General features: G+C 35.9%; 1 protein-coding gene across 1 annotated transcript in view; it reads left to right on the forward strand.

Moving 5' to 3' along the window:
- The window catches only part of LOC128647368 (neuronal acetylcholine receptor subunit alpha-7-like), a 509652-nt gene that overhangs the window by 264843 nt on the left and 228747 nt on the right, over positions 1 to 16062 (forward strand). The window contains exon 6 of the mRNA XM_053700153.1: positions 15077 to 15244. Within this exon, the coding sequence (XP_053556128.1) occupies positions 15077 to 15244 (168 nt within the window). The remainder of the gene's footprint in view (positions 1 to 15076; positions 15245 to 16062) is intronic.

Raw genomic sequence — 16062 nt, forward strand, 5'->3', positions numbered from 1 at the left:
GTGATCACGTGGGTTACCAAAAAAAATCCAATTGAAAGGGACAGTAAAGTCATATTTAGACATTCATGATTTAGACAGAGCATACAATTTTAAACAACTTTCCAATTTACTTATATTATTTAATTTGCTTCAATCTTTTGAAAGGTTTATCTAAGCTCATGAGCAGCAAAGAACCTAGGTTCTAGCTGTTGATTGGTGGCTGAATATATATACTGATTGTCACTGGCTCACTCATGTGTTCAGTTAGAAACCAGTAGTGCATTGCTGCTCCTTCAACAAATTATACCATGAGAATGAAGCAAATTTGATAATAGAAGTTAACTGGAAAGTTATTTAAAATTGTATGTTCTACCTAAATCATGAAAGAAAAATGTTGGGTTTCATGTCCCTTTAAGGATATATATCTTGTCCTCCCAAGACCTATTTAACAAACAGACCAACCGGTAAAAATATAAGCCAATATTAAACTGTAATTTTTGTTGTAAACATTATTAATTAATCAATATATATTGCATTAAAGGGCCATGATACTCAAATGTTGAAACAATTAAAAGTGATGCAGCATAGCTGTAAAAAGCTGACTAGAAAATATCACCTGAACATCTCTATGTAAAAAAGAAAGATATTTTACCTCAAAAGTTCCTCAGTAGCCACATCCCATTGTAAATTACTTCTAAGCAGCAAATCAGTATGTCTGTCCGGGGACAGCTAAGGAAGGCTTTTGTGCACACTCATCTTATTTCCCTATTCAGTTTAAGGAAGTTTACTATGAAATGTCACGAGAGTTAAGTCAAATCTCATGAGATCACAGTAAAAGAGTTCATGACCTCAGCACTGTTGATGCTAATTGGCTGCAGTTTATTTCTTCTTTTTTTCCTGCATCTGAGCAACAGCTGAGTATAACTTTTTACACAGAACTTAATCTGCTGAGCTGAGGAAATTGTGAGGTAAAATATCTTCCTTTTTTACATAGAGATGCTCAGGTGATATTTTTCTGCCAGCTTTTATACAGTTATACTGCATTAGTTTCAAGTGATTTAGCATATGAGTATTATGTCCCTTTAAGCAATTTATTTTTGCTTTTGATAGCTTAATTTCTAAGCCCTCTTTAACTCATACAAAACTGTTGGCTAGATTACGAGTCTTGCGTTATGAGTAAAAAAGCAGCGTTAAGGCTCATAATGCTGCTTTTTCACTACCGCTGCTATTACGAGTCTTGTAGGTACAGCTGTCCCGCACACTTTTTTTGCCTTACCGCAAATCAACTTACGCAATTTGTGTATAGTATTTTTTCAATGGGACTTCCATTGCGCCGGTATTACAAGCTTTTTTTTTTTAGGCCAAGATTCGTAACGCATACTAAAGTCAGTAGTTATGAGTTTTACACTACAAAGCAGTAGCATAAAACTCATAACTAAAGTGCTAAAAAGTACCCTAACACCCATAAACTACCTATTAACCCCTAAACCGAGGCTCATTACAAACACTAAAATAAAATTATTAACCCCTAATCTGACGCTCCGGACATCACCACAACTAGAATAAACATATTAACCCTTAAACCGACGCACTCCTGCCTCGCAAACACTAGTTAAATATTATTAAACCCTAATCTGCTGTCCTTAACATCGCCGCCACCTACCTACATTTATTAACCCCTAATCTGCCGCCCCCGTCGCCGCCACTATATTATATTTATTAACCCCTTAAACCTAAGTCTAACCCTAACACCCCCTAACTTAAATATAATTAAAATAAATCTAACGAATTCGCCAAATTCTGAGATTTGAATCGATTTGAATTTCCTTAGTACCCTAGCAATGAAACTAAACTAATCTGAATGCATTTGTAACAAATAAATCCGAATTCATTCGAATTTATTCTTTACATTCGAATGGCCATGGACTAATCACAATTCAGTATAAAAATTTAATTTATAATCACAATTCAGTATAAAAATTAAATTTAGTGAGATTTAGTGAGATAGAACAGTGAAATAATTCCGTTTGTGTAACTTTGAACCATCTGAATCAACATAACACATACCAAACTTCAAAATTTACGAATCAAATACATCCGAATTTATTCAAATTCAAATGAAGCCGAAACAAATACATTCGAATGAATCCAAATTCGAATTGATCCGAAATTCAAAAAAATCGGAATCGGTCCGAAACAAACCAAAACAAATTTTTCCGCTGCGCACATGTCTAGAAGGGAATGATGTGATTGAAAGTTGGTCTTATTAAACTCATACCGAATGTGTATGTACTGCTCAAGCATGTCTTGCACAAACCTGGTGTATTAGACCTTTTTCACAGCAGTCATTTTGACATGAAATAGTAGGACAAATACTGCTGTTATCAATTACATTAATTAGGGTTCCATTCCATTTAGGTTTATGAGAGCCAGGTTCCAGCTATACTGATGTATAACTGTGCTTCTACCAGTTATTTAGATTTTCTAAGCCTTTTGTGACATTATCATTATCCCTGAATTCAGTTCCTTTTTTACGGCAACTTGTACCATTGTTTTATGTATTATATATCATAGGTGATGTTGTTATCTTAACTATGTGTGCTAATTTTTTCACTTGGCAATAAATATCTTCGATATTCTCAAACTTATTGGACGTTTATTGGCTTGGATCACGTCTGTCGTTAACCCTTTGTTCCCATTTTTTCTATGGGTAGTGCTGGGCTGGCTAGGGCATACTAATTTTTCTTATCTTGACCCTTTTTTCTCTCCTTTTTTTTCTTTCTTTCTGTAAACGGATATATATATATGATTATATATGGGTATAGATATATACAGATATATATATAGGCATATCTATTCCCCTACGTGAAGAACATTGAAGTGTGAAATATTTATAGTACATATACAGTGTGAATATTGCATAAATATAATTTTTCATGTTTACAGCTACTTGACTGCAAAGGCTCCAATGCACTTGTTAAAGCCCTTTGCAGTCTTTTTTTTCTAACACCTGAGACCTCATATCTTTAAGCCCATATAACTTTTCTATGCAATATTTTTTTTAAATTATTTTTATTAGACTGTATTATTATAAGTGTAACTGTACTTTTAAATAAAATATAATTTTGATGTGTTTTGTGACTCTTGTTTGTCGAGCATAACTGTTAACCAGAGCTCTGAAGTTGCGGTATCCTGACAAGTGTTAAATTCAACTGCGCTCAAGTGAACGAGTTTACTTTCAACTTGTAATATGCTCACACAAAGAGCCGCGATAAACACCTTATCCCTTGCCCACAACAGTTAGTGCACCACTCGTAATCTAGCCCTTAGTGGGCCGAATTTTCATTCTGCGGATAGACATGATCCGCTGTAGCGGATCATGTCCGCCGCACATCGATAAATGCAGACAGAATAGGCTGTCGGCATTTATCATTGCACAAGCATTTCTCATGAAATGCTTGTGCAATTCCGCCCCCTGCATATTTGCGTCCAAATGGGCCGCTAGCAGGGGGTGTCAATCAACCCGATCGTATCCGAAGAGGTGGCAGACCAGTTAAGAAACAGCAGCTTTAAGACCGCTGATTCTTAGCTCCTGTTTCCGGTGAGCCTGAAGGCTCGCGCGGAAACAGCTGCATTCAGCTCCATTCGAGCCTTGATAAGTCGTCTCCTTAGTGTTTAATGTCCCTTTAAAATCTAAAGCAATTTTTTGATGTTTACATTATTCATACAGAATAGATTTGTTTCATATTATAAAATCATATGCATCATAAAAAGTGATTCTGGTAAAGATTGATGCTTGAAGTTGTAAGCAACAAACCATAATAATTCTGTATCTATATTAAATACCCATGAAAAACATTTCTCTGTAATGTTTTTTTTATACTAGACTTTTCTCAAAGATGAAACAGCACATTTTATTGAAAATATGACCACATTCTTATCCAATGAAACATTAATGTTAATAAATGTTGTAATATTATATAGGAAAATCAACAGGCTGAGAAATTAACATAATACACTTAACTAATTTTATCAAAATACACTTTCTTGTTCATTGTATTTAATTCAAAACATTATTACAATGGCAATTCTTTTGCACTCATAGATTTAATAACAACATTTAAACAATGTAATTTTCAGTGATATTTTCCATGAACTATCAGGGGGGGTTTTTTTAGCACTGAAATGTGTTCTATATTAACAGACACAGTGCATGTGTGAAAATAGGATGCCACAAATGTGAGATAAACCTAAAAAAATGACATAGTTAATAATAATAGAGCATATAAAACATAAATAGTTTTGCTTTAAAACACTCATGCCTTTCATTCTCTTTCTATCCTTTGTTGAAGGAGCAGCAGTGCACTACTGGGAGCTAGCTGAACACCTGGTAAGCCAATGACAAGAAACATATATGTGCAGCCACCATTTAGCAGCTAGCTCCCACCTCCTGAGCCTACCTAGATATGTTTTTCAAAAAAGGATACCAAGAGAGCAAATTAGATAATGGAAATTGTAAAGTTGTTTAAAATTGTATTGTATCTGAATCACAAATGAAAAAATTGGGGTTTATTTCTCTTTAATATTTAAATATATTTAAGTAAGACTAATATATACTCAATAGAATAATGTTAAAAAAACATTTGTAGTCCAGATACTGGCAAATAAAAGCAACGTTGAGAGAAAAATTCCATGATATATACTGTTATACAGGGTTATATACATATATAAAAGGTGTATATAGAGCCTCACTGTGGTGTTGATGTCACATTTGCTTATTGGACAGATTTCTCATTTATGAAAAGTCAATTTCCTATTCAACAATATTCTAAACCATATGGAAAAGTGTTGGATTTTTTATTATTAAGACTTTTATGTGTATATGTCAGAGGTAGGGTGACCATATTGCCGCTTTAAAAAGGGACACATATGAAAAATACATATGTCAGGGTTCTTATACAAAACATTTCTTTAAACAGCCCTGAAAACAGCCCTGACATATGTATTTTTCATATGTGTCCCTTTTTAAAGCGGCAATATGGTCACCCTAGTCAGAGGGGATACCAGCCCCACAGCAAGACCACTCAACATCATTTCATTACCCCCAATTTAATACACATTAACAGAACATGAAATAAAAAAAAAAAATCTTTTATGGTTTAGGTAGAGCATACAATTTAAAAAAAACAACAAGCGCTTCAGACAATTATGGAACCAAACAATAAATTAAAAATAAATTGAAATACATAAATATCACTTATTATATAACAAATATTAAATGCTCAATATGGTTATAGGGCTCTAAATGTCTATCTATAAACCCTAAATATTGGATGATGTTATTACAAGTAGCATTCGTTAAAAAAAACCTTGCCAGAATATCATCATATATATTCATAAAATAGTCATTTAAAAGGTCATCAGCGTGTAGTCACTACATTAAGCCAAATAGTAGTGTGAGGAGAAACTTCCAACTTGTAATCCAAATGGGCTTGTTTATTGAGTATATAGACACATACTCCTTGATCTGATCGTCCCGCATCTTGGGATAAGGTAGATCCACTCTAGTACTTCCGCTCCCTTCAAACTTGTGAAACTGGAAAATACACCACAAAGTGCAAAAACGATTCAAGGTAATTTTAATTATAAAATACACTTCTCAATAAACATAAGAAATGCACTCACAATAAAAACATGAATGAAACAACATATCATTGTGTTACCACACCTGCAGCTGTTGTTGATCGGTGTCTCTGTTTGGAAATGCTCAAACTGCCAGCTGGGTGATCACGTGGGTTACCAAAAAAAATCCAATTGAAAGGGACAGTAAAGTCATATTTAGACATTCATGATTTAGACAGAGCATACAATTTTAAACAACTTTCCAATTTACTTATATTATTTAATTTGCTTCAATCTTTTGCTATCCTTTGCTGAAAGGTTTATCTAAGCTCATGAGCAGAAAAGAACCTAGGTTCTAGCTGTTGATTGGTGGCTGAATATATATACCGATTGTCACTGGCTCACTCATGTGTTCAGTTAGAAACCAGTAGTGCATTGCTGCTCCTTCAACAAATTATACCATGAGAATGAAGCAAATTTGATAATAGAAGTTAACTGGAAAGTTATTTAAAATTGTATGTTCTACCTAAATCATGAAAGAAAAATGTTGGGTTTCATGTCCCTTTAAGGATATATATCTTGTCCTTCCAAGACCTATTTAACAAACAGACCAACCGGTAAAAATATAAGCCAATATTAAACTGTAATGTTTGTTGTAAACATTATTAATTAATCAATATATATTGCATTAAAGGGCCATGATACTCAAATGTTGAAACAATTAAAAGTGATGCAGCATAGCTGTAAAAAGCTGACTAGAAAATATCCCCTGAACATCTCTATGTAAAAAAGAAAGATATTTTACCTCAAAAGTTCCTCAGTAGCCACATCCCATTGTAAATGACTTCTAAGCAGCAAATCAGTATGTCTGTCCGGGGACAGCTAAGGAAGGCTTTTGTGCACACTCATCTTATTTCCCTATTCAGTTTAAGGAAGTTTACTATGAAATGTCACGAGAGTTAAGTCAAATCTCATGAGATCACAGTAAAAGAGTTCATGACCTCAGCACTGTTGATGCTAATTGGCTGCAGTTTATTTCTTCTTTTTTTCCTGCATCTGAGCAACAGCTGAGTATAACTTTTTACACAGAACTTAATCTGCTGAGCTGAGGAAATTGTGAGGTAAAATAACTTCCTTATTTACATAGAGATGCTCAGGTGATATTTTCCTGTCAGCTTTTTACAGTTATACTGCATTAGTTTCAAGTGATTTAGTATATGAGTATTATGTCCCTTTAAGCAATTTATTTTTGCTTTTGATAGCTTAATTTCTAAGCCCTCTTTAACTCATACAAAACTGTCGGCTAGATTACGAGTCTTGCGTTATGAGTAAAAAAGCAGCGTTAAGGCTCATAATGCTGCTTTTTCACTACCGCTGCTATTACGAGTCTTGTAGGTACAGCTGTCCCGCACACTTTTTTTGCCTTACCGCAAATCAACTTACGCAATTTGTGTATAGTATTTTTTCAATGGGACTTCCATTGCGCCGGTATTACAAGCTTTTTTTTTTTAGTCCAAGATTCGTAACGCATACTAAAGTCAGTAGTTATGAGTTTTACACTACAAAGCAGTAGCATAAAACTCATAACTAAAGTGCTAAAAAGTACCCTAACACCCATAAACTACCTATTAACCCCTAAACCGAGGCCCTCCCGCATTGCAAACACTAAAATAAAATTATTAACCCCTAATCTGACGCTCCAGACATCACCACAACTAGAATAAACATATTAACCCCGAAACCGCCGCACTCCTGCCTCGCAAACACTAGTTAAATATTATTAAACCCTAATCTGCTGTCCTTAACATCGCCGCCACCTACCTACATTTATTAACCCCTAATCTGCTGCCCCCCGTCGCCGCCACTATATTATATTTATTAACCCCTTAAACCTAAGTCTAACCCTAACCCTAACACCCCCTAACTTAAATATAATTAAAATAAATCTAATTAAAACCTACAATTAATAACTAAATAATTCCTATTTAAAACTAAATACTTACCTGTAAAATAAACCCTAAGCTAGCTACAATATAACTAATAGTTACATTGTAGCTAGCTTAGGGTTTATTTTTATTTTACAGGCAAGTTTGTATTTATTTTAACTAGGTAGAATAGTTACTAAATAGTTATTAACTATTTACTAACTACCTAGCTAAAATAAAGACAAATTTACCTGTAAAATAAAACCTAACCTAAGTTACACTAACACCTAACACTACACTACAATTAAATAAATTACCTAAATTATATACATTTAAATAAATTAAATACAATTACCTAAATTACAAAAAAACAACACTAAATTACACAAAATAAAAAACTAATTACAAGATATTTAAACTAATTACACCTAATCTAATAGCCCTATCAAATTAAAAAAGCCCCCCAAAATAAAAAAAAAAACACTAGCCTAAACTAAACTACCAATTGGCCTTAAAAGGGCCTTTTGCGGGGCATTGCCCCAAAGAAATCAGCTCTTTTACCTGAAAAAATAATACAAACATCCCCCCCAACAGTAAAACCCACCACCCACACAACCCACCCCCCGAAATAAAACCCTAACAAAAAAAAACTAAGCTCCCCATTGCCCTGAAAAGGGCATTTTGATGGGCATTGCACTTAAAAGGGCATTTAGCTCTATTGCAGCCCAAAGCCCTAACCTAAAAATAAATCCTCAATGAAGCCGGGAGAAGTCTTCATTCAAGCAGGGAGAAGTGGTCCTCCAGACAGGCAGAACAGCCAATAGAATGCAAGCTCAATCCTATTGGCTGATTGGATCAGCCAATAGGATTGAAGTTCAATCCTATTGGCTGATTGCATCAGCCAATAGGATTTTTTTCAGCCTTATTTCCGATTGGCTGATAGAATTCTATCAGCCAATCGGAATCTAAGGGATGCCATCTTGGTTGACGTCACTTAAAGGAACCTTCATTCGGGAAGAAGACTTTGTTCGAAGAGGATGCTCCACGCCGGATCTCTTGAAGATGGACCCTCTCAGCGCCGGATGGATGAAGATAGAAGATGCCGTCTGGATGAAGACTTCTGCCCGTCTGGAGGACCACTTCTCCCGGCTTGGATGAAGACTTCTCCCGGCTTCGTTGAGGACTTCTTGTCGCTTCGATGAGGACTTCTCCCGGCTTCGTTGAGGATGGATGTCGGATCTTCAAAACTGTTAGTGGATCTTCAGGGTGTAGGGTTTATTGGGTGGGTTTTATTTTTAGGTTAGGGCTTTGGGCTGCAATAGAGCTAAATGCCCTTTTAAGGGCAATGTCCATCCAAATGCCCTTTTCAGGGCAAAGGGGATCTTAGGTTTTTTAGTTAGGGTTTTATTTGGGGGGTTGGTTGTGTGGGTGGTGGGTTTTACTGTTGGGGGGGGTTGTTTGGATTTTTTTTTTTTTAGGTAAAAGAGCTGATTTCTTTGGGGCAATGCCCCGCAAAAGGCCCTTTTAAGGGCTATTGGTAGTATAGTTTAGGCTAGGGTTGTTTTTTTTTTTGGGTGGTGGCTTTTTTATTTTGATAGGGCTATTAGATTAGGTGTAATTAGTTTAAATATCTTGTAATTTGTTTTTTATTTTGTGTAATTTAGTGGGGGGGTTGTAATTTAGGTAATTGTATTTCATTGATTTAATTGTATTTAATTTAGGTAATTTATTTAATTGTGCAATGTTAGGTGTTAGTGTAATTTAGGTTAGGTTTTATTTTACAGGTAAATTTGTATTTATTTTAGCTAGGTAGTTAGTAAATAGTTAATAACTATTTAGTAACTATTCTACCTAGATAAAATAAATACAAACTTGCCTGTAAAATAAAAATAAACCCTAAGTTAGATACAATGTAACTATTAGTTATATTGTAGCTAGTTTAGGGTTTATTTTACAGGTAAGTATTTAGTTTTAAATAGGAATTATTTAGTTATTAATAGTAGGTTTTAATTAGATTTATTTGAATTATATTTAAATTAGGGAGTGTTAGGGTTAGGATTAGACTTAGGTTTAGGGGTTAATAAATATAATATAGTGGCGGCGACGTTGGGGCGGCAGATTAGGGATTAATAATTGTAGGTAGGTGGCGGCGATGTTAGGGGCGGCAGATTAGGGGTTAATAATATTTAACTAATGTTTGCGATGCGGGAGTGCGGCGGTTTAGGGGTTAATATGTTTATTTTAGTGGCGGCGATGTTGGGGGTGGCAGATTAGTGGTTAATAAATGTAGGTAGGTTGCGGCGACATTGGGGGAGGGAGATTAGGGGTTAATAAATATAATGTAGGTGTTGGCGATGTTGGGGACAGCAGATTAAGGGTTAATAAGTATAATGTATGTGGCGGCGATGTCCGGAGCGGCAGATTAGGGGTTAATAAGTATAATGTAGGTGTCAGCGATGTTGGAGGCAGCAGATTAGGGGTTAATAAGTGTAAGATTAGGGGTGTTTAGACTCGGTTTATGTCAGGGTGTTAGGTGTAAACATAAATGTAGTTTCCCCATAGGAATCAATTGGGCTGCATTATGGAGCTTTATGCTGCTTTTTTGCAGGTGTTAGACTTTTTTTCAGCCGGCTCTCCCCATTGATGTCTATGGGGAAATCGTGCACGAGCACGAACAACCAGCTCACTGCTGACTTAAGCAGCGCTGGTATTGGAGTGCGGTATGGAGCACAATTTTGCTCTATGCTCACTTCTTGTCTTTTAACGCCGGGTTTAGAAAAACCTGTAATACCAGTGCTGTAGGTAAGTGAGCGTTGACAATAACGTGCAGTTAGTACCGCACCCCTCATAACGCAAAACTCGTAATCTAGCCGTGTATTTGTTATCTAAAATACCTGACATTTAAAGAAAGGCTTTGTGTGATTCTCAGTGGCGTATTTAGGTTTTGTGCTGCTTTAGGCACTCAAAATTGTGCTGCCCCCTTCCCTCAACCCCCAGGATTTAGGCCTTTTTTGGTCAAAATATTTTTTGGTCAGGGTGTAACGTGACTTTTTTTTATGATATTATCCAACTAAATTTTCAAGTTCAAGAAAGTGTGTCTATATGTGTGTGCATGTGTGAGTGCGTAGTGAGTATGTGTATATGGTGAGTGTATGTGTGTTTATGGTGTGTGTGTGTAATGCAGAGTGTGTGTATGTGTGTTTGTAGGGAGTGTGCATGTAGTGAGATTTAAAAAGTGCTGCCCCCCCAAATCTGCCGCCCTAAGCAAGTGCCTTGTTTGCCTAGGCCAAAATACGCCCCTGGTGATTTTTCATAAGTTATGTTGTTACATTAATATAAACTTGCATAATATTGTGAAGCAATGCTGTCTACAAGCAGAGAGTTGTTTTTTATGTTTAAACCAGCACAGTAAATGCTTATGGTGTCAATATTAAACAAAAAGCAATTTCATGTGACTTAAAAAGGATCAATCTATCTTAGCATAAAAATATTTTTCTTCATAATAAAGGTAAAATGAAAAAAAAAATAGTAGTTTTGTACTTATACTGACAGGAAAATTAAAGAAACATAAATATCTGAGTTAAGAGAGAATGAATGGTTACATAAAATAAGCCATGTCTATTGATGTGTTTGCTTCTGAATAATAAAACTAATAAATAACAATAACCTAAAGCAACTTATCTTTCATGGCTACTGTTATATATGATGTATGTTTGTAGACAAAAAGTTACTATTCTACTAAAGGGACAATGTACTCAAAAAATCTATCATGTGTACGAAACAGTATAAGTTCATAAGTGTTAAACTCTGAGTTGTCTAAATTCCCTAAAACATTTTCCTTAAATAAATAAATAATGACACAACCATAGAGGAGCTGCAGAGAAGGCCAACACGGCCGCATTTATTAAATACAGAATGCTGAAAAGCATATAAACTTTTGTATTAGACAAATTACAGGGGGGCGATGCAAGAGGTTCACTGACTAGACAATAAGTAGACTATAAGTAGGACCCAAGCAAAGCAAGTACAGGGACCTGCATGTGATAGGTATCGGTATTGTGGGACCCATTGGGGCCCCGTCCATCAAAAATTGGAAAAAAAAACAGCCACCAGGAAACAAGAGTTAGCTTTGACCTGCTGTGTCTTGCCCCTCCCATTAGCTTGACTCTCGCACCAATAGGCTGCGGAAAAAAATTGCAGGACCCTGACCCCGCCTGCAAGGGTGCTTGCATATTAATCAGACGGCCCTTGACCTAATACGGAACCAGGTAATGCCAGCTGTACCACAAAACATTAACCTGGCAGGGCAAAAATTAAAGTCTATGGGCTTACTCTGAGCTAGCTCGAATGAGCATGCCCCAGCTTCCTTCTTTTCTCTAATGGGGAGAAGTGGTCCATAGATGGAGAAGATATGTAGGCAAACTAACACATATCTCCTCCATCTATGGACCACTTCTCCCTATTAGAGAAAATATGGACTTACCCTTAGGAAATACACATACCCCTTACAGACCCACATACAGAATAAGAGAAGGAACTCTACATTTTATGATTGAACAGGGAACCATAATGCCCCTGGACAGACTACAACAATGGGACAAAACAACATTCCCCACTTAGCTATCCCATTCACAAATGATACATTATATCTCAACACACAGACATAAATCCAAAATGCATAGAGACCTCACCCCGTTCGAACACCTGTGCACCCAATCCCCCCCCCCAAGACATACGATCTCATTACTATACAAAATATTCTTATTGCCCGATGATCAGATACTGCCTATGTATACTAGAGCGTGCCACACATAAATGAACACAGAGCAAGACCCAAAAACTTGGCGCAAATCATTCCAAACAGCCATAAAAGCTTCTTCATCCGCCACCGTACAGGAGAGGCATTTCAAACTCCTCAGTAGATGGTACTTAACTCCCTCTAGATTACATAAATCCAACCCACAAATTAACGACAAATGTTGGAGAGGTTGCAGACAAAAAGGCACCATGCACCACATTTGGTGGTCATGTCCTCATATCAGAGAATTCTGGTAAACCATTTTTAAATCCATATAATAGGTAATAGGCACAGACATCACACCCAATATGCATCTACTACTATTCCTGAACAGACCCAAACTACAAAACAAAATAAAAACATCTCTCCTCCTTATAATGATCAACAGCGCCAAGAAATTAATACCCAAAAAAATGGAAAACAAGTACCAGCCCTTCACTCCATGAGTGTTACACACAAACCTCAGAGCTGCTGCAACTCGAACGCTTCCACTATCTAAAAACAGATAGATTAGATTTCCACCAAGAAATACTGGACCTGTGGAGTAGCCTACAACTCTAATGGGACTGAGGCATAAGAATAAAAATAATAGTCTGTAGCCTCTCCCCTCTCCCTACCGCCCCTCTTCTTTTCCCCCTACCCCATAATAATCACATATAACACACAATGCTAACCCTCTCAATCTAAACCCCCCACACTTAGAAACCTAGAGGGACAAACTGCAAGCTGTTCCTTACTTATTTAGACATGTTTAAACAATAAGCACGATAAACAATCCTTGAATTTTTGTCAGGGTGCCAGGAATCAAACTGAGACAAGAAGTGCAAAAATAATCACACCTTTATTAATAGCAAAAAATAATAAAAAGTCCACAAGCCAAATAACAAGCCAGGAATCAAAACCAGAGCTGGTAGTCAGATGAGCCAAGTCAGGAGCCAAAGCAAATAGTCAGACGAGCTGAGTCAGGAGCCAAAGCGAGTAGTCAGATCAGCCAGAATCAGGAACAAGGAGAACAACAGAGTCAGGAACAAGCCAGGGATCAGGAACCAGGAGCAACGTCAGACAGCCAGGTAATACACAGGAGCTCTCACAAACAGGTCTGAGACAACGCAAGGGCAAAACATACTGAACAGAGGCCCTTTAAATAATAAGTGATGAAATCACAATTCTGAGACTGCATCCTGTCTCACACGGATGATGTACACCAGTCTGGCCATAAAAGGAAGTGCAGGAAATGAGCAGCATCACACAGTATGCACCAGAGTCAGCAAGAGAGGTGTGTAAAATGGCTGCCAGCAGCACATGGCAAATAAGACAGGGAAAAAACCCTGACAATTTTTCACCAATGGACTACCATACCACCAGTTTGCAGGGATTGCATCAACAATGGACTCTATTCATCTTCATACCCAACCTACTTAAAGGGACATGAAACACAATTTTTTTCTTTCATGATTTAGAAAGATCATGCGATTTTAATCAACTTTCTAATTTACTTCTGTTGTCTAATTTACTTCATTCTCTTGATATCCTTTGCTGAAAAGCATATCTAGATAGGCTCAAGTAGCTGCTGATTGGTGGCTTCACATAGATGCCTCATGTGATTGGCTCACTCATGTGCACTGCTATTTCTTCAACAAAGGATATCTAAAGAATTAAGCAAATTAGATAATAGAAATAAATTGGAATGTTGTTTAAAGTTGCATTCTCTTTCTGAATCATGAAAGAAAAATTTGGGGTTTAATGTCCCTTTAAGGATGAAATTAATGGACAAAACTATAAACAATCTTGTAATTCACAGTATATTATTCACTATTGAATCCCTTGTAGAAGATTTTTCACTTTTACTTTTGTATTTATGAAAGCTTCAATAAAACATTTAAAACCAAAAAATGAAAAGGGACACTACACATCTTTTTTAATTAAAAGACAATTCTGTTGTCTTTCTAAGTCCAATTGCAATTGCTTTTCAATAGTTAAACTCTACCCACTAATTAACTCATTTGGAGAAGCCAATTGGAGCTTGAGTTTGCCGCTGACAATACTAACCACAGTTATAATGTTTGTATAAAGTGTATTGTTTTGCAGTTATGTTCAGTTAAAGACAATTATGGGGTGGGGTATGTAGCATGGTTAGCCTTGATAAGTCTGCCAGGTGCATTTCCAGCTCTAACAATGAGAAAATACACAATTGGAGCTAAAGTACACGAAAAGGGGGCCAAATAAATAATGAAAGTATATTGAAAAGTTGTTTGACTACACATAACTAAAGATTAAAATCTCAAGCTGTTTACTGTCCCTTTACGTTAAACATGTTTACATTTGAAGTGAAACTAACAGGAAGTTCATGATTGTGTACATCACTGACCCTATACTCACTGGCTGACAGGCACAACTCCCACAGAAAAGTTGGTTTATTCAGCACAAGAATCTCAAATGTAAAAATATATATATATATATGTAATATATTTTGAAAAGCTCTCTTTTAGAAAACACAGAGACACGTGTTGAAAATGATGTCCCTTTAACGTTAAGCAAAAGTCTAATTTTGTTTTTCACTTAACAACTGGAATTACTTATTCAGCCAGGATTTGTAAACTAGTAGAAATTTCCAAGCCTCCTAATATGATTATATAACCCAAATGGAACACTTATAGAATTTCATGTTTCAGCTTTCAAAATCTTTGTTTATTTTTTTTATGTACTTGTTTGCTTTTTTATTTTATGTATTATTGTTTTCATTTCTATTCAGGCATTTTAAAGAGCACTTGCTATATTGATGTTCGATGGTTTCCTTTTGATGTACAAAAGTGTAAATTAAAATTTGGATCTTGGACTCACAATGGCTGGTTACTCGACTTGCAGATGCTTGACGCCGATATCTCAAATTATATATCTAATGGAGAATGGGATCTTGTAGGTAAGTTGTTGTTTTTTTTCTTTTATCATTTATTTCTTGTATAGGAAACACTAGATACTATGGCCTCTATTTAACAAGGTCTGGCGGACCTGATCCAACAGTGCGGATCAGGTCCGCCAGACCTCGCTGAATATGGAGAGCAATACGCTCTCTGTATTCAGCATTGCACCAGCAGCTCCATGGGATTTTTTTTAGATAAATCATTTTTTTTGCTAAAGGATTGTGATCAACTGAATCTTTCTATCTTTATGTTGCATTCATATACTGTGTACTTCAAATGGTATAAAGTATATGATAGTCACAAAAAAGAAAGAAAATCACAAAATCTAACAAATAAAGATGGAAAATAAACTAGAATTTGGATATCTGGATTAATTAAGCAGATGCACTAAATTACAAAAGTTCTCAATGGCCTAGGTTCATTGAATCTTGTGAACTTGCCAAGGGGCCTTATTTTGATCATGTTTAAAGGGATATCAACACAAAAAATGTTATTTCATGATTCAAATAGAGCATAAAGTTTTTTCTAATTTCCTTCTATTATCAATTTGCTTCATTTTCTTGGTATCCTTTGTTGAAGGAGCAGCAATGCACTACTGGCAGGTAGCTGAACTCACTGTGCAAGCAAATGACAGGATGCATATATATGCAGCCACAACTCGGCTGCTAGCTCCCTGTAGTGCATTACTGCTCCTGAGCCTACCTAAGTATGTTTTTCAACAAAGAATACCAAGAGAATTAAACAAATTAGATAACAGAAGTAAATTGCAAAGTTGTTTAATTGCATGCTCTATCTGGATATTGAAAGTTTAATTTTG

Source organism: Bombina bombina, chromosome 2 (assembly GCF_027579735.1).
Source record: "Bombina bombina isolate aBomBom1 chromosome 2, aBomBom1.pri, whole genome shotgun sequence".
Taxonomy (NCBI): Eukaryota; Metazoa; Chordata; class Amphibia; order Anura; family Bombinatoridae; genus Bombina; species Bombina bombina.